At 38.2% G+C, this 26,079-nt stretch overlaps 1 protein-coding gene across 1 annotated transcript in view; it reads right to left on the bottom strand.

Moving 5' to 3' along the window:
- Positions 1–23,472, bottom strand: part of TMEM184C (transmembrane protein 184C) — a 31,470-nt gene extending 7,998 nt beyond the window's left edge. The window contains exons 1-4 of the mRNA XM_082653847.1: positions 22,785–23,472; positions 14,329–14,459; positions 14,198–14,234; positions 13,343–13,548 (exon numbers count right to left, since the gene is read on the bottom strand). Coding sequence (XP_082509973.1) covers positions 13,343–13,548; positions 14,198–14,234; positions 14,329–14,459; positions 22,785–22,907 — 497 coding nt within the window. The 5' untranslated portion in view covers positions 22,908–23,472. The remainder of the gene's footprint in view (positions 1–13,342; positions 13,549–14,197; positions 14,235–14,328; positions 14,460–22,784) is intronic.
- Between the last annotated feature and the right edge of the window lie 2,607 nt (positions 23,473–26,079).

The following is a 26,079-nucleotide window of genomic DNA, read 5'->3' as shown; positions in this document are numbered from 1 at the left end:
ACATCAGGCTTCCCAACCTGGGGGTCTGGCAATGGGAGGAGGAATTCCTAGAGAATCAATCTTTGAAGGCTAGTGGGATTTGACTGCAGGACTTCGACAGGGCTTGGGGAAATGGAGACGCCACTCTTGGAGGGCACACACAAAGTACTCTGTGCATCAAGACCCAGGGGGAAGGAGCAGTGACCCCATAGGAGACTGAACCAGACCTACCTGCTAGTGTTGGAGGGTCTCCTGCAGAGGCGGGGGGCAGCTGGCTCACCGTGAGGACAAGGACACTGGTGGCAGAAGTTCTGGGATGTACTCCTTGGTGTGAGCCCTCCGAGAGCCCTGCATTAGCCCCACCAAAGAGCCAGGTAGGCTCCAGTGTTGGGTCGCCTCAGGGAGGGGACCCAGTCCAACCCATCAACAGCCAAGCAGATTAAAGTTTTAATGAGCTCTGCCCACCAGAGCAACACCCAGCTCCACCCACCACCAGTACCTCCCATCAGGAAATTTGCGCAAGCCTCTTAGATAGCCTCATCCACCAGAGGGCAGACACAGAAGCAAGAACTACAATCCTGCAGCCTGTGGAACAAAAACCGCAATCACAGAAAGACACCCAAGATGAAAAGGCAGAGGGCTATGTAACAGATGAGGAACAAGATAAAACCCCAGAAAAACAACTAAATGAAGTGGAGATAGGCAACCTTCCAGAAAAAGAATTCAGAATAATGATAGTGAAGATGATACAGGACCTTGTAAAAAGAATGGAGGCAAAGATCAAGAAGATGCAAGAAGTGTTTAACAAAGGCCTAGAAGAATTAAAGAACAAACAAACAGAGATGAACAATACAATAACTGAAATGAAAAATACACTAGAGGGAATCAATAGGAGAATAACTGAGGCAGAAGAATGGATAAGTGACCTGGAAGACAGAATGGTGGAATTCACTGCCACAGAACAGAATAAAGAAAAAAGAATGAAAAAAATGAAGACAGCCTAAGAGACCTCTGGGACAACATTAAATGCAACAACATTCACATTATAGGGGTCCCAGAAGGAGAAGAGAGAGAGAAAGGACCCGAGAAAATATTTGCAGAGATTATAGTCGAAAACTTCCCTAACATGGGAAAGGAAATAGCCACCCAAGTCCAGGAAGCACAGAGAGCCCCAGGCAGGATAAACCCAAGGAGAAACACACCGAGACACATAGTAATCAAATTGACAAAAATTAAAGACAAAGAAAAATTATTGAAAGCAACAAGGGAAAAATGACAAATAACATACAAGGGAACTCCCATAAGGTTAATAGCTGATTTCTCAGCAGAAACTCTACAAGCCAGAAGGGAATGGCATGATATACTTAAAGTGATGAAAGGGAAGAACCTACAACCAAGATTACTCTACCAGAAAGGATCTCATTCAGATTCAACAGAAAACTCAAAAGCTTTACAGATAAGCAAAATCTAAGAGAATTCAGCACCACCAAACCAGCTCTACAACAAATGCTAAAGGAACTTCTCTAAATGGGAAACACAAGAGAAGAAAAGGACCTACAAAAACAAACCCATAACAATTAAGAACATGGTAATAGGAACACACATATCGATAATTACCTTAAGCATGAATGGATTAAATGCTCCAACCAAAAGACACAGGCTCGCTGAATGGATACAAAAACAAGACCCGTATATATGCTGTCTACAAGAAACCGACTTCAGACCTAGGGATACATACAGACTGAAAGTGAGGGAATGGAAAAAGATATTCCATGCCAATGGAAATCAAAAGAAAGCTGGAGTAGCAATACTCATATCAGAAAAAGACTTTAAAATAAAGAATGTTACAAGAGACAAGGAAGGACACTACATAATGATCAAGGGATCAATCCAAGAGGACGATATAACAATTATAAATATATATGCACCCAACATAGGAGCACCTTGATACATAAGGCAACTGCTAACAGCTACAGAAGAGGAAATCGACAGTAACTCAATAATAGTGGGGGACTCTAACACCTCACTTACACCAATCGACAGATCATCCTGACAGAAAATTAATAAGGAAACACAAGCTTTAAATGACACAATAGACCAGATAGATTTAATTGATATTTGACATTCCATCCAAAAACAGCAGATTACACTTTCTTCTCAAGTCCTCATGGAATATTTCAAAGGTTAGATCATATCCTCAGTCACAAATCAAGCACTGGTAAATTTAAGAAAATTGAAATCATATCAAATATCTTTTCCGACCACACGCTATGAGACTAGATATCAATTACAGGAAAAAAAGTCTGTAAATAATGCAAACACATGGAGGCTAAACAACACACTACTAAATGACCAAGAGATCACTGAAGAAATCAAAGAGGAAATCAAAAAATACCTAGAGACAAATGACAATGAAAATACGTTGATCGAAAACCTATGGGATGCAGCAAAAGCAGTTCTAAGAGGGAAGTTTATAGCAATACAAGCCTACCTCAAGAAAGAAGAAAAATTTCAAATAAACAATCTAAACTTACACCTAAAGAAACTAGAGAAAGAAGAACAAACAAAACCCAAAGTTAGTAGAAGGAGAGAAATCATAAAGATCAGAGCAGAAATAAATGAAATAGAAACAAAGAAAACAATAGCAAAGATCAATAAGACTAAAAGCTGGTTCTTTGAGAAGATAAACAAAATTGATAAACGATTACCCAGACTCATCAAGAAAAAGAGGGAGAGGACTCAAATCAATAAAATTAGAAATGCAAAAGGAGAAGTTAGAACAGACACCACAGAAATACAAAGCATTCTAAGAGACTACTACAAGCAACTCTATGCCAATAAAATGGACAACCTGGAAGAAATGGACAAATTCTTAGAAAGGTATAACCTTCCAAGATTGAACCAGGAAGAAATAGAAAATATGAACAGACCAATCACAAGTAATGAAATTGAAACTGTGATTAAAAATCTTCCAACAAACAAAAGTCCAGGACCAGATGGCTTCACAGGTGAATTCTATCAAACATTTAGAGAAGAGCTAACACCCATCCTTCTGAAACTCTTCCAAAAAACTGCAGAGGAAGGAACACTCCCAAACTCATTCTATGAGGCCACCATCACCCTGATACGAAAACCAGACAAAGATACTACAAAAAAAGAAAATTATGGACCAATATCTTTGATGAATTTAGATGTAAAAATCCTCAACAAAATACTAGCAAACAGAATCCAACAATATATTGAAAGGATCATACACCATGATCAAGTGGAATTTATCCCAGGGATGGAAGGATTCTTTAATATATACAAACCAATCAATGTGATACACCATATTAACAAACTGAAGAATAGAAACCATATGATCATCTCAATAGATGCAGAAAAACTTCTGACAAAATTCAACACCCATTTATGATAAAAACTCTCCAGAAAGTGGGCATAAAGGGAGCCTACCTCAACATAATAAAGGCCATATACAACAAACACACAGCAAACATCATTCTCAATGGTGATAAACTGAAAGCATTTCCTCTAAGATCAGGAACAAGACAAGGATGTCCACTCTCGCCACTATTATTCAACATAGTTTTGGAAGTCCTAGCCATGGCAATCAGAAAAGAAAAAGAAATAAAAGGAATAAAAATTGGAAAGGAAGAAGTAAAACTGTCACTGTTTGCAGATGACATGATACTATACATGGAGAATCCTAAAGATGCCACCAGAAAACTACTAGAGCTAATCAATGAATGTGGTAAAGGTGCAGAACACAAAATAAATGCACAGAAATCTCTTGCATTCCTATACACTAATGATGAAAAATCTGAAAGAGAAATTAAGGAAACACTCCCATTCACCATTGCAAAAAAAAGAATAAAATACCTAGGAATAAACCTACTTAGGGAGACAAAAGACCTGTATGCAGATATAAGACACTGATGAAAGAAACTAAAGATGATACAAACAGATGGAGAGATATACCATGTTCTTGGATTAGAAGAATCAATATTGTGAAAATGACTGTACTACCCAAAGCAATCTACAGATTCAATGCAATCCCTATCAAATTACCAATGGCAGTTTTACAGAACTAGAAAAAAACAAATCTTAAAGTTTGTATGGAGACACAAAAGATCCTGAACAGCCAAAGCAGTCTTGAGGGAAAAAAAGCGGAGCTGGAAGACTCAGGCTCCCTGACTTCAGACTATACTACAAAGCTACAGTAATCAAGACAGTATGGTACTGGCACAAAATATAGGTTAGGTATATAGAAATATAGATGAATGGAACAGGATAGAAAGCCCAGAGATAAACCCATGCACCTATGGTCAACTAATCTATGACAAAGGAGGCAAGGATATACAATGGAGAAAAGACAGTCTCTTCAATAAGTGGTGCTGGGAAAACTGGACAGCTACATGTAAAAGAATGAAATTAGAACACTCCCTAACACCATACACTAAAATAAACTCAAAATGGATTAAAGACATAATGTAAGACCGGACAGTATAAAACTCTTAGAGGAAAACATAGGAAGAACACTCTTTGACATAAATCACAGCAAGATCTCCTTTGTTCCCACCTCCTAGAGTAATGGAAATAAAAACAAAAATAAACAAATGGGACCTAATGAAACTTAAAAGCTTTTGCACAGCAAAGGAAACCATAAACAAGATGAAAAGACAACCCACAGAATGGGAGAAAATATCTGCAAATGAATCAATGGACAAAGGATTAATCTCCAAAATATATAAACAGCTCATGCAGCTTAATATTAAAAAAACAAACAACCCAATCAAAAAATGGGCAGAAGACCTAAGCAGACATTTCTCCGAAGCAGACATACAGATGGGCAAGAGGCATATGAAAAGCTGCTCAACATCACTAATTATTAGAGAAATGCAAGTCAAAACTACAATGAGGTAGCACCTCACACCAGTTTGAATGGGCATCATCAGAAAATCTACAAACAACAAATGCTGGAGAGGATGCGGAGAAAAGGGAACCCTCTTGCACTGTTGGTGGGAATGTAAATTGATACAGCCACTATGGAGAACAGTGTGGAGGTTCCTTAAAAAACTAAAAATAGAATTACCATATGACCCAGCAATCCCACTACTGGGCATATATCCTGAGAAAACCATAATTCAAAAAGACACATGCACCCCAATGTTCACTGCAGCACTGTTTACAATAGCTGGGACATGGAAGTAACCTAAATGCCCATCGATAGATGAATGGATAAAGAAGATGTGATACATATATACAGTGGAATATTACTCAGCCATAAAAAGGAACGAAACTGGGTCATTTGTAGAGACGTAGATGGATGTAGAGACTGTCATACAGAGTGAGGTAAGTCAGAAAGAGAAAAACAAATATTGTATAGTAACGCATATATGTGGAACCTAGAAAAATGGTACAGATGAACCAGTTTGCAGAGCAGAAATAGAGACAGAGACATAGAGAACAATGTATGGACACCAAGAGGGGAAAGTGGCTGGTGGGGGGTGGTTGTATGATGAATTGGGATAATGGGATTGACATATATACACTAATATGTATAAAATGGATAACTAATAAGAACCTGCTGTATAAAAACATAAATAAAATTTAAAACTTCCAAAAAAAATGCAGTTGGAGATAGGTCACCTATAATGGAATGACAACTGGATTAACAGTAGAGGCTTAACAGTAACAATTGAAGCCAGAATTAGGTGGAACAAAATCTTCAAAATGTTTGGAGAAAATTCCTGTCAACAAAGGATTATATCCAGCAAAACTATCTTTCAAGAATGAGGGCAAAATAAAGATATTTTTGGTTAAGTATATCTGAGAAAAGTTGCCACTGATACACTGACACTAAATGAACTTTCAAGGGCCATACTTTAGAAAGAAGGAAATGATCCCAGTCAGAAGATCTGAGATGCAAGAGGAGTAAGGAACAAATAAATTGATGCACTACAGTGAAATCTATAAAAGAATTACCAAAAAAAAAAATTCTATCCAAAAATTGATATCTAATTTTTAAGATTAAAATAGGGCTTTATATAATCACAATAAGACTAGAAATAGAAACTATAACTTCCAAACTAGTAGTGAGGGGGAAAAAAATGGAATAAGAAAAACAGCAACAAAATAATGTAATCAACTATCAGTGAGATTTGGAGTAGCACCTGTAACCCAACATTGATACAGCTGCAGTGTACTCCATAAACAGTAAGATAGTCACATTAAAACTACAAATAGTCAAAGATTATAAATAAAGTTTTATCACTAGATAAGCTATGAAAAAACTTTTGGTTTTCAAGGCTTTATGTACATATATATACATTCTTTAACAATTGCAAATATGGAATCACGGACCTGTAATGTATTAACTTTTGTTCAATGTGGGTGGTATAAAATAGATTTGTCTATTACATTTATTAAATTTATTTGTATCCCAGAAATGATTGAAAAACTTTAAAATTATTTATTAAATAATTAGAAGGACCTTCTCAAACTTCTTATAGCTTTTTCAAAGTATTAAATGAAAGTTTATATTTTTAAAAAGAGACTAAATGCAATCTGGATTCCTGGATTGGATCCTGGAACAGAAAAAGGACATTAGTGGAAAAACTGAGGAAATCTGAATAGTCTGCAGTTAATAGTATTGTACCAATGTTATTTCTTACTTTTGACAAATGCACCAGGATTACAAAAGATGTTAATATTAGTGGAAGCTGGATAAAGGGTAATAGCAAATCTCTGTCTTGTCTTTGCAACTTTTCTGTAAATTTAAAATTATTCCAAAATAAAAGTTTATTTTAAAAGTGTAATCAATGAAAAAAGGGAACTAGAAAAAGTGAGACAGAACAAAAAGTCCCCAAAATTATAAATGAATATATCAATAATCACAAAAATATAAATAGCATACCTTGTATAAGTGATGTATCATCAGATTAGAATTAAAGAAAACACTAAACTTAAGAAAAAAAGTTATACACCTCATAAGGACACAGAAAAGATGAAAGTGAAAGATAGTGAAAGGTAAGCCAGGCAAATACTAAACAAAGGAAAGATAGGATACCTGTTAACATCAGACAAAGTAACTTTAAGACAAAAAAGATTTTTTGGAATAGAAACTATCTAAACATAAAGCAAAAACTGACAGAAGTACACAAAGAAATTGACAAATTATCAGTGGCAGAATTTCAACGTCTCTTTCAGTAACTGATAGAACAAGTAGCCAAAATCAACAGAAATGTAGACAAACTGAATAACATAATAAAATAAGATTGACCTCATGGAGATAAACACTACACAGCCACTCACTAATACAGCATACACATTCTCTTCAAGCACACAGAGAACCATTATAAAAACTGATCATGTACCAGAGGGCATGAAACAAATCTTAACCAAGTTCAGAGACTGTCTCATACATTCTCTGACTACAATGCAAATAAATAAAATGAAAAAAAAATCCTCATATTTGAAGTTTTAAAATACTTCAAAATAACTTGGGTGAAGAAAAAATCCAAACAGAAATTTAAAAACCTTAAACTGGATGATGATGAAAATGTTAAATATGAAAATGGATTCATGGGGCGATAGATGTTAAATAGACTTATTGTGGTAGTCATTTATTGTATATACAAATATTGAATAGTTATGTTGGACAACTAAAACTAATATAATGTTGCATGTCAATTATACCCCAACAAAAACAGGGATTCAGTGAATGTAGAACATGAACAGAATTATATAGTTTTAAATGCAGTATTAAAAAAGAAGAAAGGCTAGAAATTAATGAGCTAAGACTCATGTTAGAATAAGAACAGAGTAAACCAAAGGAAATGGGAGAAATGAAGTAAAAATAGAGTATAAATTAATGAAATAGAAAACAAACATACAGATAATCAACAAAACCAAGAGTCAGTTCTCAAAAAGACTAGTTAAAAATAGGCAAACTTCCAGCAACACTGTTCAAGGAAAAAATAGAGATACTAGTAACATTAGAAAGGGAAAAGGAGTCATAATGACAGATTCAAAAGAGATTAAGATATAAACTAATATATGCTTATACATTTTATTTTTATTTTTTATTTTTTGGCCGTGCCATGTGGCACGTGGGATCTTAGTTCCCCGACCAGGGATCGAACCTGCGTCCCGCAGTGGAAGCATGGAGTCATAATCAATGGACCACCAGGGAAGTCCCTACCTATACATTTTTTTGGCTGTGTTGGGTCTTTGTTGCTGTGCACGGGCTTTCTCTAGTTTCAATGAGCAGGGGCTACTCTTCATTGTAGTAGGCGGGTTTCCTCATTGTGGTGGCTTCTCTTGTTGCAGAGCATGGGCTCTAGGCACACAGGCTTCAGTAGTTCCAGCACACAATCTCAGTAGTTACAGCATGCGGGCCTTAGAGTGTGTGGGCTTCAGTAGTTGTGGTGCGTGGGTTCAATAGTTGTGGCGCATGGGCTCTAGAGCTCAAGCTCAGTAGTTGTGGCGCACGAGCTTAGCTGCTCTGTGGCATGTGGGATCTTCCCGGCCTAGGGATCGAACCCATGTCCCCTGCATTGGCAGGCGGATTCTTAACCACTGTGCCACCAGGGAAATCCCCTAACTATACATTTTTAAACTTTGTCTATTCTGCTTAATTCCTAAATGCTATAGTTAAAAAAAAATTTTTTCCAGAAACAACGGGAAGCCTAAACAGTTCTATAATTGTCCTCCCACAAAGAACAGTCCAGAACTAATCTTTCAAGGTATAGTATATAATCTCTTTCTGTGATATATAAATAAAATGCAATAACTCCTATTCAGGCAGCAAAACTTGGATGTGAAAACCAGACAGGGCCAGTATAAGAAAGGAAAATCATAACCCAATCTTTCTCATGAACAAAGCTGTAAAAATTCTATAAAGCTTATGATGTAGAAAAGCTGATGATACATCATAACCACTTAAAATTTATCTTCTAAAAGCAAGGGGATTTTAATATTAGAAAAGCCATTAATCTAATTCACTATATTAACAGGGTAAAAGCAAAAAATTATGATTGTCTCAATAGGTATAGAAAAAGCATTTGATGAAATTCAATACATATTCATGATTAAGAACTCTTAACAAACTAGGGGTAAAAAGGAGCTTTTTAACCTAATAAAGGATGCCTACAAAACACCTTTAGAAACATTAAATCCAAATGTGAAATTTTATAAGAATTCCCTTTAAAACCAGGAATGATACAAGAAAGTCTAGAGGTACTCATCAGCACAGTGAGAAGGAAGAGAAATGTGTGGTATAAAGACGAGAAAGCAAACAAATCCTTCTTTTGAAGATGACTGGCTACAGAGAACTTATTAACATCTACAGAATAAGAAGACTTGACAAGACTTTTGGATATAGGCTCAATATGCAAAAATCAACTGCCTTTTTACACACTGGCAGCAATTAAACTAACTTTTAAAAAGATGTCATTTATAATAGCAATAAAATATAAGATGTTAATAAGGTCAACAAAAGATTTACAAGACTTTTATGAGAAAACTATACTTAATCAAAAGATAAATGCAGAGCTAAATAAGTGAGAGTAGACAATATTCATAGATAAGACTCAAAACCATAAAAATGTCAATAAACTGAAGATTGAATTCACTTCCAATCAAAAACCTCCAGGGGCTTCCCTGGTGGCGCAGTGGCTGAGAGTCCGCCTGCCAATGCAGGGGACACGGGTTCGTGCCCCGGTCCGGGAGGCTCCCACATGCCGCGGAGCGGCTGGGCCCATGAGCCATGGCCGCTGAGCCTGCGCGTCCGGAGCCTGTGTTCCACAACGGGAGAGGCCACAACGGTGAGAGGCCCGCGTACCGCAAAAAAACAAACAAACAAAAACTCCAATAGGGCTTTTCAAACAACCTGATGAGCTGATTCTAAAATTTATATGTAAGAGCATCGACCCAAGAATAGCCAAGAAAACAGGGGTGGGGCACCTGCCCTTCTATTTTAAGGCTTATTAATAAACTATAGTAGTTAATGTATGGAATTGGTCCGGGGATAGAGAAGTTAACCAATAAAACAGAAAAAACGAAGATCACAAATAGACCCATATATATGGAACCTTTATATACAGCAGAGATGGCTACATAGACCAGTGAGGTAGGAGACAGAATGGTGCTAGGTCAGGAAGGCAATGGAATAAAATGAAACTGCATTCCTACCTCACACAACATATGAAAAAAAAATCAATATGTGTTTATAAGTCCTTTTTTTTTTTTTTGGCCGTGTTGCATGGCACGCGGGATCTTAGTTCCCCAACCAGGGATCGAACCCGCACCCCCTGCAGTGTAAGCACGGAGTCTTAGCCACTGGACCATTAGAGAAGTCCCTGTTATAAGCTTTAATGGAAAAAATATGAAATGTTTAGAAGAAAAGCAGAGGAGAATGGTTTTATAATCCTGGGGTCAGGAAGAATTTTTTGAACAAGACGCTAAGTACTTACTATAAGATTGATAAATTCAACAATATAAAAATTCACAACTTTCATTTATCAAAAGATATAGTAAAAGTGCCAAAGCAGGCCAAAAACTAGAAAAAGATATTTTTAACATGCATTAAATAAAGAATTAGTTTCTAAACATATCAAGATCCTGTACAGACAACCCATTAAAAAATGAGAAACAGAAACAATCATTCCTCAGAAAGGAAACACAAGTGGCTAATAAACATATGAAAAGTTGCTCAACCTCACTACTAATCAGGGAAATCCTTTACACCCTCTTAACAGGCAAACATAAAGAAGTCCTGGTAATTCTAAGTATAGGTGAGGCTGTGGTTCAATTAGAAATCTTTTCTACTGTTAATGGGAGAGTAATTTGGTACTGCCACTTCAGCAATCAATTTATCACAAAGTTGCACAAAACCTAAAGACCTAGCATATCCACTCCAAGGTACATACCCTAGGGCAAATTTTTTCAAATTGTGTCAAATGTAATTCAGTAGGCTGTGACCCAAATTTTAGAAACAAGAGGGAGGAAGGGAATACATAGTAAGAGTTAGTACTGTTTCATGAAAACATTTGTTTCATAACAGTATTAAATCACTGGGTAAAATGTTCCCCTCCTCTCACAAACTAACATACATAAAATCTAAAATTCATGAAAAGAAAACTCATTATGCTCACTGCTTATGTCACAGAAATCAGAGTACAAAAAGCAGACTTAATTTTAACATCTAAGGACTAGAAACTTGCCATGGCATTTGCATCTTAAAACCAAAGCATTATACTGAATTATCCTCAACAGCAATATTCTGAGTAATGATCATATATATAACACCAGTTATCTAACAGAAGGAGACTGGTAACCTAAAATGTACTTATATACGAGAGAATGAGAAGTTTTATATTACTAAAACCATACCCCCAAACGGCATGGATTTGGTAAATGCTTAATGTTTTCAAAGGAAAGAAAACCTGGGTTACAGTTATGGATGCACTGCTGATATTATTCAGGTAGCAGCTGTCAGAACCTAAGCGTCTCAGGGAAAAAAATGAAACCAACACAGAGTCTTAACAAGAATAAATGTAATTGCTTGTGTAGTTAGGAATAAATCAATTGCACAAGCACAGAAAAGGGAAATTCTGACCTATAGCATCATTTGAAAAAGCTCTGGGGTTGACCACCTGCTGTGATAAGCCAGCCTGAAGAGGCAGCTAGAGCCTCATCTCAGGTTCTGTGTTAATAGAAGAGTCCTGCTTGAAGCCAAGCTGCCGCTGCCACCACCACCACCATCATCATCATCATATTAACTGGACCACTGCAATCTCTTGCATCTATGCCCACGTCCAGTTCAGTCTACAAAGAGTACAAGTAATCTTGGAAACCAGACCTCTGCTTAACATCCTATAATGGCTTCTCACTTGACAATCTCTCTCCTCGATCAAACTTTAGACAGGGCTCCTCTGAGCCTTCTTTTCAACTAGGCATCATCCTTAGGCCCTGTCCTTGGCCTGTGAAGTCAGTCTGAGCAAAAAATCCTGCTAAGACACCCATCACCAGCACACCCCACCCCCAGTTTCTGATTACCCTGGAAATGCGACCAAGCTCCTCTTCCCTCACCCTTGATGTTTACTTGGCCTGCCTTTAGTAGGATTCTTATCAGGCCAGTTTAGAGAGAATCCCCCTACCCTTGATGTCTCCTTAGTAATTTTCCATCCAGTGACCACCCCAATCTCTTTGGCTATAAATCCCTATTTGTTCTTGTTTTATTTGGAGTTGAGCACAATATCTCTCCCCTGATCCTCAACCTACGTTACTTTTTCCTCACTACCCTCTTTCATAGACTCCTGTTCTTTTTCCTTCATAGTATTTCCTGAAATAAGTAACTATATATTTGTGTCTTCATTTAATTCCTAACCAAGCTGTAAGTGCCATTAAGTTCCACATCTGTTATATGTATTATATCTATATACTAGCACATACTAGGTGCTCCATTTAGTGCTGATGTTGTAGAAATGGTTCCGTACTGCATGGAAGGCAATGGAGCTAACCCTAGGCCATATATCTACACTGATTCCTCCAAGTCATTCCAGTTACACTGGCTTGCAACTTCCACCTACATCCCCTTCTATCAGTGATCAAGTCCTGTTGATTCTCCAGTTGCATTCTCTTATTGTCTCCCTTTCTATTCCAATTTCACACTCCTCTTCAGCTTATCTCACAAATGAACTACTATAATAACCTCCTAATTTATTTCCCCTTCTGGACTCTTCTCCCCCTAACGTATCCTGTATAGTATTGTAAAATTAATCTTTCTAAAATTCTGGCTTCAAATGTTTCCTGCCGAAAAATAAATTCATAGAGTAAATGCAATCTTAGTTTCAACTTAACCTTTTAGGCTTTATTTTTCTTTACTGTCCTACATGAATGTATAATAAGGCCAACTTACATATTACTAGAATAAACATTGCTATTTGTTGCTCTAATTTCATATCAAATGCTGTTTCCCCACCTAGACTACCTTCTCCTTGAGTTTTAGACCTGATTTTGCCATTAATTCACTGTGTGACTTGAATAAGTTAATCTCTGCAGACCCTGGTTCCCAACTGTAAGAGGATGTTGATTAAATGATTTCTAAGGTTTTTTCCCCACAACATTTTAATTTTCTATTTAGGGTGAATAATGTAAAAGAAACTATCTTATATGTGTGGGTTATAAAAATGTGTTTTCTTAGTCTTCACACTTGACTATGAACTACATGAGGGTACGGACTCTGTCTTATACTTTTCGTCCTGCATATAGTACTTAACACACTACTTTGCAGAGAAATGATAGTTAAACCCGCTTAAATAAAACCCAACATAAAAGAATTAAAACCAAACATACTTACTCTCCCATAGTCCATGGTGGACAGCAACACAAAGGAGGGAAATGTTTCTGCTGATCTTTGGCTTCAAGGATTAATACCAGATTTGGATACCGGTTAGTTAGGTAATTGGTAAGGAATCCCATAAAGTTGTAAATGACATAAGCTTCATAACATTCTCTGCAGGTATCCACATATATTGCAATGCTGGGATATTTCAATGCTATCCACTATGAAGAAGCACAGATGTTAAAAACAGTTGCAACTACGATAAAATGAATTACCACTCCAATTCATGGTACTCACATAATTAGATCAAACTTTCTAAATTTTATCATTACGAGGGCTACCAATCTGTGAAATGAATTTTTAAAAGCAATAAACATCTTGGATATTGGTAAACAAAAACATTTGTGTTGGGGGTAAATAATGAATATGAAGAGAGAAGTTAAATTATGTACTTGAGTTCTTAAATATAATCTGAAACTTCTTGACACAATCACAGAAAATGATGTTAAAGATATTTTCTTTATATTTAATCAAATTAAAGCAGTTATCTGTAACAACTGCATGTATTAGAATCCACTGGGGAAGATTTCTGTTTTGGTCCAAATAAATATTATAATAAATAAAAAGGATGATAATGTAATTTAAGTATTACATTCATTAAAGGACTAAGAGCTACTAATCTTAAATTTTAAAACATCTGCCTTTTCTATGATTATACTTTATCTTCTCTATTAATATTAAAAACAAGTGAAACTTTTCACGTATTAACCTAACTCCTTATTGCCAAATAATATTCCTTTTATTACCTTAATTACAGTTAGCATCATCAAACAAGTTCTTAGTTAATGAGATAAAATGAAGCATACTTACACTATCTAAACTGTATATGGGTACCATCCAAAGAATCCTATTTGGAAAGCAAAACATAAATTTAAAACAGTTTACATCATATTTATGAGATAAGCCAACACAACACTAGTAGAATCAAAACATATATTTACCTTATTATTGGTTTCTGTAGTTCAGGTTGTGTATAATGCACTAAATGCTGCAATATCACCCAAAGCGAGATAGGTATAGTCAACAGCAAAAAGATTCCAGCAATAAACCAAGCCTTGGTGTGTATTCCAACCTTAATCAGCAAAGAATATGTTAGTATAAGTTCTCTGATATTAAAACTAAAGAGCTAAATAAAATATTTGTATTTAAAACTTTTTATTTATTTGATTATTATCGAGGCTCAACATTTTCCAAATGACTAGTGGCTATTTTTATTACTTCTTCAATAAACAGCCCATTTATGCTTTTGTGGAAGGAGGGGGTGGATTTTTCCTCATGTGGCCTTTTGTAACAGCACTGTATGCATTAAGAATATTAACATCATGTCATTTCCCCCCCTAACTTGTTATTTGCCTTTATATTTGATTATTATGATTGAGGATGTACAAAAGTTTTAAAATTTTCTGCAAGTCAAATCTAAAAATCTTCTTCTGGTTTATTCCTCTGCTTTTATGTCTGGATAAAAATCTGCAAATCAATGTTTTCTGCAAATTTTACTGTTACCCAACATGTTAGTAAAACAGTTACTGATTGCTGACTATTTGCCTGATAACTTTGCTGAGTTCTTTACATGCATCATGTCTTTTGACCCTCCCATTTGCTAAGCACTGCCACAACTCCTGTCCAAGGGACCCTTGCTAATAGAGGCTGCCCCTCTTATATACAACATTATCAACTCAGGACACTACATTTTCAAAAGATCTTTCTTTTTTTTTTTTTTTTGGCTGAGTTGGGTCTTCGTTGCTGCGTGCAGGCTTTCTCTAGTTGCCGAGAGCGAGGGCTACTCTTCGTTGTGGTGCATGGGCTTCTCATTGCAGTGGTTTCTCTTGTTGTGGAGCACGGGCTCCAGGCACGTGGGCTTCAGATGTGGTGCGCTGGCTCGGTAGTTGTGGCTCACAGGCTCTAGAGCGCAGGCTCAGTAGTTGTGGCACACGGGCTTAGTTGCTCTGCAGCATGTGGGATCTTCCCGGACCAGGGCTCGAACCCGTGTCCCCTGCATTGGCAGGCAGATTCTTAACCACTGCGTCACCAGGGAAGTCCCTAATTTCTTTCTTAGGTCAATATCTGATCAACATTTTAACTTCTAAAATCTCAATTTCTAAAAATATACTTTGAATTACCTCATCCTAACATAGAGTTGAAGTAATCCACTCGCTTTCTGGTAAAAACAAATTTAGCTGAAACTCTGTTCTATCTGAGGAGCCCTCGGGAATGAATTTTATGCTAACTTGTACTCCTGCCTTGAAGAATGTGAATCCTTTTAATTAAAAAAAAAACCAGCAAATGCTAACTTTTTAAAGCAAAAAAGGTGGGCATTTATTTTTAGTACTTGAGGAGTTTGAACAGTTAATGGAAAAGGAACTTAAGTCCACAACTTGTAGTTTTTGCTGTTTTAAACAAGATTTTTTTTCATAAAGGGTCAAAGATTAAAGAAGTAGAAAACAAAGTATAGAGAACAAACGTATTTTTACAACAATGAATTTCTATATTCAACTGTATGGAAAACTTGAAAAGCAAATAAAAGTCTTGCTGAATGCTGGAGATTAATCAAAGCAGCAAGTCAAAAGCAAATACGCAGAGGTGAAGATTCTGAAAAGAACGTCTGAACAATAATTTTCCAGACATTTTTCCTTGGCTCAGTTTCATTTAAAATTCAGTACTCATTTTAATGATGACTTAATAATAATATATTCTAGATCTTCATTATAAGGTGATCATTAAGAACAGTAGTGCCAAGTACTTTTAATACCCACATTTGTTTTTATGATTGCCTTAGTGCCAAAAGGTAGAACTTGGTGGTAGAGTTGAGAGAAAAATTATGTGCTCGTGACTAATGATGGTCAAGTGTCCTCCGTGTGCTATAAGGAAGAAAGTTCTTTTTCAAATGATCATAAAACAAGTGACTGGATAAAGAAGATGTGGCACATATATACAATGGAATATTACTCAGCCATAAAAAGAAACAAAATTGAGTTATTTGTAATGAGGTGGTTGGACCTAGAGTCTGTCATACAGAGTGAAGTAAGTCAGCAAGAGAAAAACAAATACTGTACGCTAACACATATGCACATATATATGGAATCTAAAAAAATAAATAAATTAATTAAAATGGTCATGAAGAACTTAGGGGCAAGACAGGAATAAAGATGCAGACCTACTAGAGAATGGACTTGAGGACATGGGGAGGCGGAAGGGTAAGCTGGGACAAAGTGAGAGAGTGGCATGGACATATATACACTACCAAATGTAAAACAGATAGCTAGTGGGAAGCAGCTGCATAGCACAGGGAGATCAGCTAGGTGCTTTGTGACCACCTAGAAGGGTAGGATAGGGAGGGTGGGAGGGAGGGAGACGCAAGAGGGAAGAGATATGAGGATATATGTATACGTATAACTGATTCACTTTGTTATAAAGCAGAAACTAACACACCATTGTAAAGCAATTATACTCCAATAAAGACGTTAAAAAAACCAAACCAAAACAAACAAACAAAAAAAGTGACCGGAGAATTGAGTCATTTCACTATAGTGATTCCAAATTTTAAAAATCTTGCATCATAGAGTTAGTACCAGTTTTACATTGCAAGTGATGAATCGGTTTCAGAAAAACATCACCTGTCCACATTAATGCCACTAATTTGAATCACTGGTCTTATAACTGTTTTGACTTTTAAGCTATTTAAAAAGCTGTGTGCATAAGAACTGAACCTATTTTACGTGTGTACATATTTAGGTGACATTATATATAATAGGTCAACTCTAGGTATCTGTAGAAATTATTTATATGATTATTACATTTATTTTAATTTACATTTATCTCTAAATAAATTATTCACATTTGAGACACACTGATAGAAGGATACGATTAATGTTAAACTTATCAGCCACGAGTAGGGTTTTTTTGGGCTCACAAAACAAGGAAGAGATAAGTAGTGTAGATTTTTTTTCCTAAGGTAACTTGAAGAAAGTAGAGAGGAAAGAAAAAGACCATTAACGACCAGCTTCCAGGAGTGAGTTAACTCACTCAGCCAAAGGCTTTCAGAGCAGAGAGTTAAAGAGAAACAGGAGAGTGCTTTCTGGGCTCACTTGTCCTGAGGGCAAGAAGGGAGCACTTCCACAGAGTAGCTACTTGGAACATAGGACCAGCAGGGCAGGGTGAAACGAATGCAGAGCAACGTGACATCATGTGTGCATTTATTTTTTATTTTATTTTTTTAAAGATTTTTTTGATGCGGACCATTTTTAAAGTCTTTATTGAGTTTGTTACAATATTGCTTCTGTTTTATGTTTTGTTTTCTTGACCCCAAGGCCTGTGGGATCTTAGCTCCCCGACCAGGGATCGAACCTGCACCCCCTGCATTGGAAGGTAAAGTCTTAACCACTGGACCACCAGGGAAGTCCCTGACGTGTGCATTTAACTTACATGACCTCCCTTATACATGCCCAACCAAGTAAGAGAATGAGAGAGATGGTTTAAGTAGTGCAGATGGTCACCTGGCCACTCCAGTCATGAGTATATGCCCCATGGACGTGGGATGGGCTAGCCGAACCTCCAGTTTTCTACAACCTTAGTTCCCACTGACTTCTCACAGGGTGAGCATTGTGATTCTGATGTTTAAAAGACAAGTATTTTTCACACGAAACTGTCCCTAAACATGTCAATTACTTTTTCTAGTGATCAATCAGATGCATTATAACTTTGCTTTAGGTGTTCAGCTGTGAAGCTAATTCCAATGAAAATGCTACCTGAAAATGCTATCCCACGAGAACAGAACTGTTGCCCCACTGCAACAATAGTGATGATATTTTAAAAACAATAGTGATAATTCAGGCTTATTGAGCACCTGTTATGTGCCGGGCACAGTGTTATGCATTTTAGAGACATAAACTCATCCAGTGAATAATGAGAATGATTGTATATTAAGTACTTAGCATAGTGTCACTTTAGCCACTTATCCGTCTCAGTTTTCACATCTGTAAAACGGGGATAATTCCTATGCTTCAGGACTTTTAAGAATATTAAAGAAAATTATGCCTTATCTTAGGGGCATGCTGTGGCTAGTGTCTCTAACACCTTAACAACAAAACACAATGGTTGGGTGGGGTGGGGGTGGGGGACCCTCCCTTAACCCACACTTCTATCTACTGTGCCACTCATTCTCCTGAGTCAAAAAATACTCAAAACAAACAAAATGAACAAAAACTTGTCTTCATATTTTTTAAATTAATTAATTAATTAATTTTTGGCTGCATTGGGTCTCCGTTGCTGCGTGCAGGCTTTCTCTAGTTGTGGCGAGCGGGGGCTACTCTTTGTTGCAGTGCACGGGCTTCTCATTGCGGCCGCTTCTCTTGTTGCAGAGCACGGGCTCTAAGTGCGTGGGCTTTAGGAGTTGTGGCACGTGGGTTCACTAGCTGTGGTGCACGGGCTTAGTTGCTCTGCGGCATGTGTGATCTTCCCGGACCAGGGCTGGAACCCGTGACCCCTGCATTGGCAGGTGGATTCTTAACCACTGCGCCACCAGGGAAGTCCCTGTCTTCATATTCTGATACCACTTATTCACTCCACATTTATTCTTCAAACAACTCCCATTAGCTTCGGACTTGATACCTCCATAGAAACCATGACGAGGATCACAAATGACCCTCCAATGGATGGCTCAGCAGCAGACTGTTCACTCCTTTGTCCTTCTGTTCTGGCTTCCACGACACCCCTCTCCTGGCATCCTACTTCCCCACTGGCTGCTGCTGCTTTTTAAAGTTCCTATTCTTCCCTGTGACCTATAGATGTTGGTGCCAAATCCTCTGCTTTTTCTTCTTCTTCTTCCCCTTTATAATCTCATCCATTTTTATGGCTTTCAACACCATCTCTGTTCTGACAACTCATATTTATATCTGCAGCTCAAACATTTCTGAGCTCTAGACTTGCATTTCCAACAGCATATTTGATGTGCCCATGTGAGTGGAATGTCTCTCATATACCCTGAACTAAGTGTCCCAAACAGAACTCAAATGCTTTCAAACCTGTCCTTATCTATCAAGTTTCCATCTTGGTAATTGGCATCACCATTTACCTTGTTGTTCAAGACATAAAACTCAGAGTGGTTCTTGATTTCCCCCTTTCTCCCACTGCCTCTCTTCCCCAATCCAATCCAGTGTCAAGCCCTGTTTCTTCAATTCCAATGATACTTAAAATTCATTTTTCCATCTCTGTTTCTGCTATCCTGACTTGGGCCATAAGTCATCGTAGCCCAGGCACCCACTAGTTCTGAACTACCTTAAAGAACTTTCTAACTTCTTCCACTTCCACTTAATTTTCCATAGGCTGGTAGAGTTGTCTTTTAAAGATGTGTAATAATGTTGCCCTGCTTGTTCGCTTTTTAGATCTTTTTTAGTTTCCTCAAAGCATTTTACATAATTTTATTTTATTGATTTGTTTTTGCTGGTTGTGTTTGTCTCCACCACCAAGTTCCATGAAAGTAGGTGCCATGTTTCTCTCTCTAACCATACAGAATACCAGCCTGATTTATCACTGGGACTCAAATAATCATTTATTAAGTATCCGATATTTGAGAAGAAGGAGAAAACAAATAAAAAATGTATCCTGTTAGATGGTGGTGAGTCCTAAAAAATATGAAGGGAAGAGGATATGAAGAGTTGAGGAAGTGAAGCTTGCGATTTTTAAACTGGGTAGCTGGGTGACATTGAAGTAAAAACCTGAAGGACACAAAGGAATGAGAATATCGTCTGGAGAAAGGCATATTATGACATGCAAAGGCCCTAAGGAGGGAGCCCGCCCTGCATTTGAGCAAAGCAAGTGTGGAGGAGACCCAGGAACTGAGGAGAGTCAGAGGGCGGTGAGGTGGGGGTGGTCTCAGATCATGTTGGGCTCCAATGCCATAGTCAGGAATACTGGCTTTTAATCCAGGACTAGGAGTGACTGGAAAACTTTCAGAGGACACACATAACGTGACTTCTGTTTTAACTGGATACTCTGGCTGGTATGTTCAGAACAGTCCAGGGAATACATGATGAGAATCTGGCTCAGGATGTTAGCAGTCGAGACTGCAGATTAAAATTGTCCTTAAAAGCCCGTACTGAAAAGTACACTTGACATCAGTGATGAAATAAAAATTTACATTTTAAGGCAAGACAAGAAATATTTACACACAGAACTTTTTCTCTGCCCTTTGGCCTCCTCCCTCCCCTCCAGATGCATCACGCATCTGCATTATGCATTAACCAGACCTCCTCAATGGCAGAAATACCTGCTCAACCATAGTGATCACTTTTTCTCCTTCTGGTACCAGCCACATAATTCCTTAGAAGATAACATTCCTTTTTCAATTCTGAAAGGTGTCACGGTGACCCACCACTAGCCTTGTCAGTGCAGACATCTCTGGTGAGCTTTATGTGCAATGCCAATATATCATTCCCCTTAAAGACAGCGATTGGTGCAGAACAGACTGGTCAGACGACCTGGGGAGATACCGGGCCATACCTAACGAAGTTCGTAGCTTAATACTTACTTATGACGTTATTAATGTTACTAGCTAAATTACTTGTATTCTGCTTGTTTTACAAGATTATTGTTTCTTGCATTACCAAATGTGTGACTGAGACTCAGATAAAATTAATGATGATTAGGCCACTTGAAACAACTGACCAAATATATAGTTCTATAAGATCCATAACCGTAATCGTGTAACTTCTTCTATATGGGAAGAGGGATCAGCAAGAAGAGGGAACCGTTTCCTGGACAGTAACAGTAAGATAGGTGGCCCAGAGGCTTTTGGTTATTGTTAACAGAGCCTCGTCCAGTAATAGCACATTGAGTGGCCTATCAACAAAATCCTCACCTGACCTGGGAATTAGCATTCCTAGCCACATGGGACAAACTGGTCGAAATGCCTCCCAAACTTTGGCTGAAATTAAGACCAAAAAGGAAGGGATTGTAAAATAAAGACTGCTGCCCACCATCCAGTTCTACAAGAATCAAATCACTAGCCACTGAGGCTATACACCCTGAAAGGAATAATACACCCTGAAAGGAATTTGGGGTGTGTGTTGGGGCAAGATCAGGATGAGGCACTCTGTGCTCTGGGAAAACTTGTCTTCAGGTAGATATTTTCAGGAGAAAATTTTTATGAACCTGGATTCTTGCATCTTCCCATACTTAGAAAAGCACTAAAACCATTAACTTAGATGTCTGTTCCTCATGACCTGTGACCTTCTACCGAGATGTGCGCTTCATTGCACATACCCCCTTTGCCAAAATCACGTATATACTGGCTTTCCCCTTTATCTCTTCAGAACAGTCCTCAGAGCTCTCTGAGAGACTGTCTCCCGGGCTATAATCCTCAGTTTGGCTTGAATAAAATTTTCCATCTCTTTCTTAATTTTTTGTCATTGACACCAACAACTAAGAGAAGTCTTAAATTAGGTTATTATACATAGTATTAATCTTTAAAATAGTTCCTATATTTCAAAGTAAGAAATACTCCAAAGTAAGAAATCCCTATTTGTATTAAGATGTCTATATATGAATTCTGGTAGACAAATTATGGAAGTAACCTATAACAAACTAGAAATACTTAATGTAGTGTAATATTATAGTAATATTAAGAATAACTATATGGACTATGCTAGTTTAGAAAAGTCAACCAAAAAAAATTGAGTGAACATACAGAAAACAAACATATATTAAATGCATTTCATTTAATTACATAAAGATTGTTCCCACACAAAAGGCCTAAAATAGCCATGGTCTTGTCATAACTCTTGTGAAATAGTTGTTTCTAAGTAAAAATACTTCCCTGGATTTTATGAACTTCAAACTTAAAAGCTCATTACAATTTTTATAAAGTACTTAGTTAAATATTTACCTTGGGTTCTTTCAGCTTATAGTACTTTACTGATGTCATAATAAGAATATGACATCAAAAAATATACAAGGGACTTTTTTCAAAACTTTTGTTAAGAGTTAATTTCTAAAGTAAAAACGAAGTTAAACCAACTCGAACCCTTTAATTCAGGAAGCTAGTTAAATGCTAATAAAATTCAACACCTGGTCTTTAGATTTAGTTAAGTCTTAATATTTAAACAGATCAGATTTCAGAAGTAAAGTTACCTTACTTTCAGGATATTGATGAATGTTTGCAAAACAGTGCTCTCCGAAGCAGCTATCTTAATATATTTTATTTTCTCGGTCCTACCTTCACGAGTAGCATGGTTTGAAAAACGGTTAACAACCAGAAACCAGACAGGTTATGTCACGGGTTCATTACAGGACATGGTTTTCAGGATATCAAGTCTGGAGCATCCGGGATAAAAATAGGCTACCTTAGCTGGGCAGGACGGTAGAAGAAAGGGTAGAGGCGGATGGTGCGGGACCCTCTTACCTCCAGTTTCTGTAATTCCCACACGCATAGGGGAACCGCAACCACTATGGACACCAGATAAATGACCACCGCTAAAGGTCGAATCCACTGTCTCCAGTTCCTCCAGGTACAAGTGCAAGGCATGTTTCCGCATAAATCAGCTCCGAGTAGCAAGGGAAAATAGCTCGAAGGAGATGGTATTGGGGTCTCTGTTCTTTGGCTGTTCTGTCGACTCGCATACTACGGAAAAACAGCCGTGGAGCGACTTCACCAGCTGGAACCGCCTCCTCGGCCCACGCTGTGCTTTCTATTGCTGCTACTGCTGCTGCTGCCACAAACGCGGCGGCTCAGGGTACTACTGGGGAGCAGTGCGGTCAGCATTCTTTCTTCCCCACCTTGCAACTACCCAGTTCTTCCGCGGTGGAATCCCCGGCAGAGCCGCTGCTCTCACCTAGGAATCGCCCGGAGCTCCGCCTGCAGCATGGCCTCGAGGGGAGAGGCGCCAAGCCGGACCGGCCTGTAGAGACCCTTAAATCAGTTCGGTTCTGCCCCGCGGCTGCCTGCCCGCTCACTCTTTTCTTGGGCGGTGAAGTTCCCTCCCTCCCGCGCTCGCAGGCGTCTGCTCGGCCGATTCCGCTGATAGATAAGAGATGAAAACTTAAACCCACCAGCCACAGGATTTCTTCACTGGTTCCCACGGGCCAGTCCCCCAAGGCGGAACCAAGGCCAAACCAGGGCTTCCGCTTCCGCCCCCGCTGTCTGAGGTTGGTGATTCGTGGACAGCGCCAAGATAGGCCCTCCCCATCCGGCTCACTTCCCACTCTCTGATTGGTCATTTTCCGGGGCGGGGCTGTTGGGATGGATACCAAGGGTACAAAGTTGGATGAAGCCGAGGTGTGTGGAAGTTGTGCCGTTGCTGCCGGTTGGCCGGGTGGCCAAGGAGGATTCTGCAAGCTGTATAGGTCGTTTGAGAACACATGAGGAACTCCTGCTACATTGTTCTGCTGACTATATTCCAGCTTTAAGAAAGCCTGGGTAAGAGGCCATTACCTTAGAGCTGAACCTTTATCTGCACGAACATCTCCGATTCTCCCTGGGAGTGGATAGGGGAGTCAGCTGGACTAAGAAGACAGAAAAAAAAAAAAAGGGAAACGTCCACCTAGTTTTGTGTCAGTTGCCAGAATCTAGGGGTAGAGCCACTTAGTTATTTCGGGATTGTGCGGAAGGATCATTCTAGGGATAGCTTAATTTTAGAAGCAGTACTGCATTTGGAACTTGTTAAAAACTCGCATACGTTTAAGTTTCAGAGAGTTGACATTACAACTGACAAAGAAATTTTATGTGCTTAAAGCTTTTAGCTGAACCAGAGCAAACAAATGGCAAATGGGATCTTAAAGCCTTCCTAAACCAATAGAGCAAACAAATATGTACCTCTCAATTAGATACACAAATACGTCCTATATCTGTCCTTTTCTACGCGCTTTTCTTACATTATATTAGTTGATGTACACAAAAATCCCCAAAGGTAGGCAGTTTTCCATGTTACAGGTGAGAAAACGGATTCAAGTGGTTAAGTAGTTTGCAAAGCTCATTGAGCTAGTTAGTGGTAGAGCTGGGATTCTAACCTTGATGTCTGACTCCAGCATTGGACCTGTCAGTACCTGCCACCTGAGAATTTCTGACTAATGACCATATATGGACAAGAAGGCTTGCAGTATTGAATACACCCAGACTAAGATTCTCACAGAAGCACTGAGGGAATGTTGTCTTCCCCAGGGTCCTAGCCAAAGTTTGGAGCTTCATAACATCTCCTTTTTAAAATTTGGCCTCTTTTAATACAAACTGATTTCTTAAAGGGAAATAGGCCTTTTGTTTGTTCTTTCTAAACTAACCTACAAAATTGAAGTCGTTATTTTTAAAAATTTCCTGATCATTAAATTAACACATACTCCATTGTTGAATTTCAAAAAATAGAAGAATAAAGAAGAGAAAAGTAACCCTTACTCTACAACTAAGTATATCCACTACTTACTTTTTTGGTACACAATATAGTCTTCCTTGGATATACTGCATACATAGATTGTCTCTGTGCTTTCAGCCACAGTCACTGCCATCTATAATAATCTTTCCCATTCTTTCTCATGGGCAAATCTTTTTCACGTAATTTGTGAAAACTTCCTTGATCCCCTGTCCCCCTCCCCCCGACCCGTAACCTTATGGCACTCACATGTTATAATAATTTACTTATTTGTCTGTCTTTATTTATTTTTAAAATTATTTATTTATTTATTTTTGGCTGCGTTGGGTCTTCGTTGCTGCACATGAGCTTTCTCTAGTTGCGGTGAGCGGGGGCTTCTCTTCATTGTGGTGCTCGGGCTTCTCACGGGTGGCTTCTCTTGTTGAGGAGTGCCGGCTCTAGGCGCGCGGGCTTCAGTAGTTGTGGTGCATGGGCTCGGTAGTTGTGGCACACTGGCTTAGTTGCTCCGCGGCACGTGGGTTCTTCTGGACCAGGGCTCGAACCCATGTCCCCTGCATTGGCAGGCCGATTCTTAACCACTGGGCTGCCAGGGAAGTCCCTGTCTGTTTTTAGTTTGAGTTTCTAGGAGCAAGCTAAAGTTCTAGGACTATTAGAATAAAGCAAGGGAGCGAAGGGACCAGAATGTCAGATGCACAGGTGGTTTCCCACACCAGTGTGTGAACTGGGGTTCATTCATGATGAAGGTTCTACAGGTGAGCAGAGAAATAAGAAAAAAAAAATACATAGTGAGTTTTTATTTGGTCAAACTTATTCATTCTAAAGGATTATGCTTTATTTTGAAATTGTCCATTCTATTTTTTTTTTAATGTGATGATAGTTACAGAGTAGTTGTTTTTTAGATGTTCTTACTTTGGAAAATAAAAAGTTGGTAACTTTATTTGCTCCCATTTGTTTTATTCCTGAAATTGTTCTTGGTCCGTGAAATCCTAAAGTCTAGTACTCACTGAGACAAGGATTGGCCGCTGATTTCAGAAGCCATAATGTTGGCATGATCCTGATCTACTTGCTTTACTTGCTCTAGGTGTTCTCTGTATTCTTTCTTAGGATATGACTTAGCCTAAGTCTGAGAGTGGATCTGAGCTTGATCGTGTTTGAAAAATAAGAAATGGTTATAACTAGCAGATGGTACTGGGGTCAAAAGCAAGCTGTTAGTCATTCTTGATGCAATTTACATAGATAAAATGAAGTTTCTGTTTATTACTGAATCACATGAAAATAGGTAGCTGAAATTTTGCCATCCATGGAGGATATGCTTGGATTAGTCTGACTTAAAATAAT

This window comes from Grampus griseus, assembly GCF_964374135.1.
Source record: "Grampus griseus genome assembly, chromosome: 4".
In the NCBI taxonomy this organism is placed as follows: Eukaryota; Metazoa; Chordata; class Mammalia; order Artiodactyla; family Delphinidae; genus Grampus; species Grampus griseus.
The sequence above is the reverse complement of the archived record's forward strand: the minus strand, read 5'-3'. Positions and strand labels throughout refer to the sequence as shown.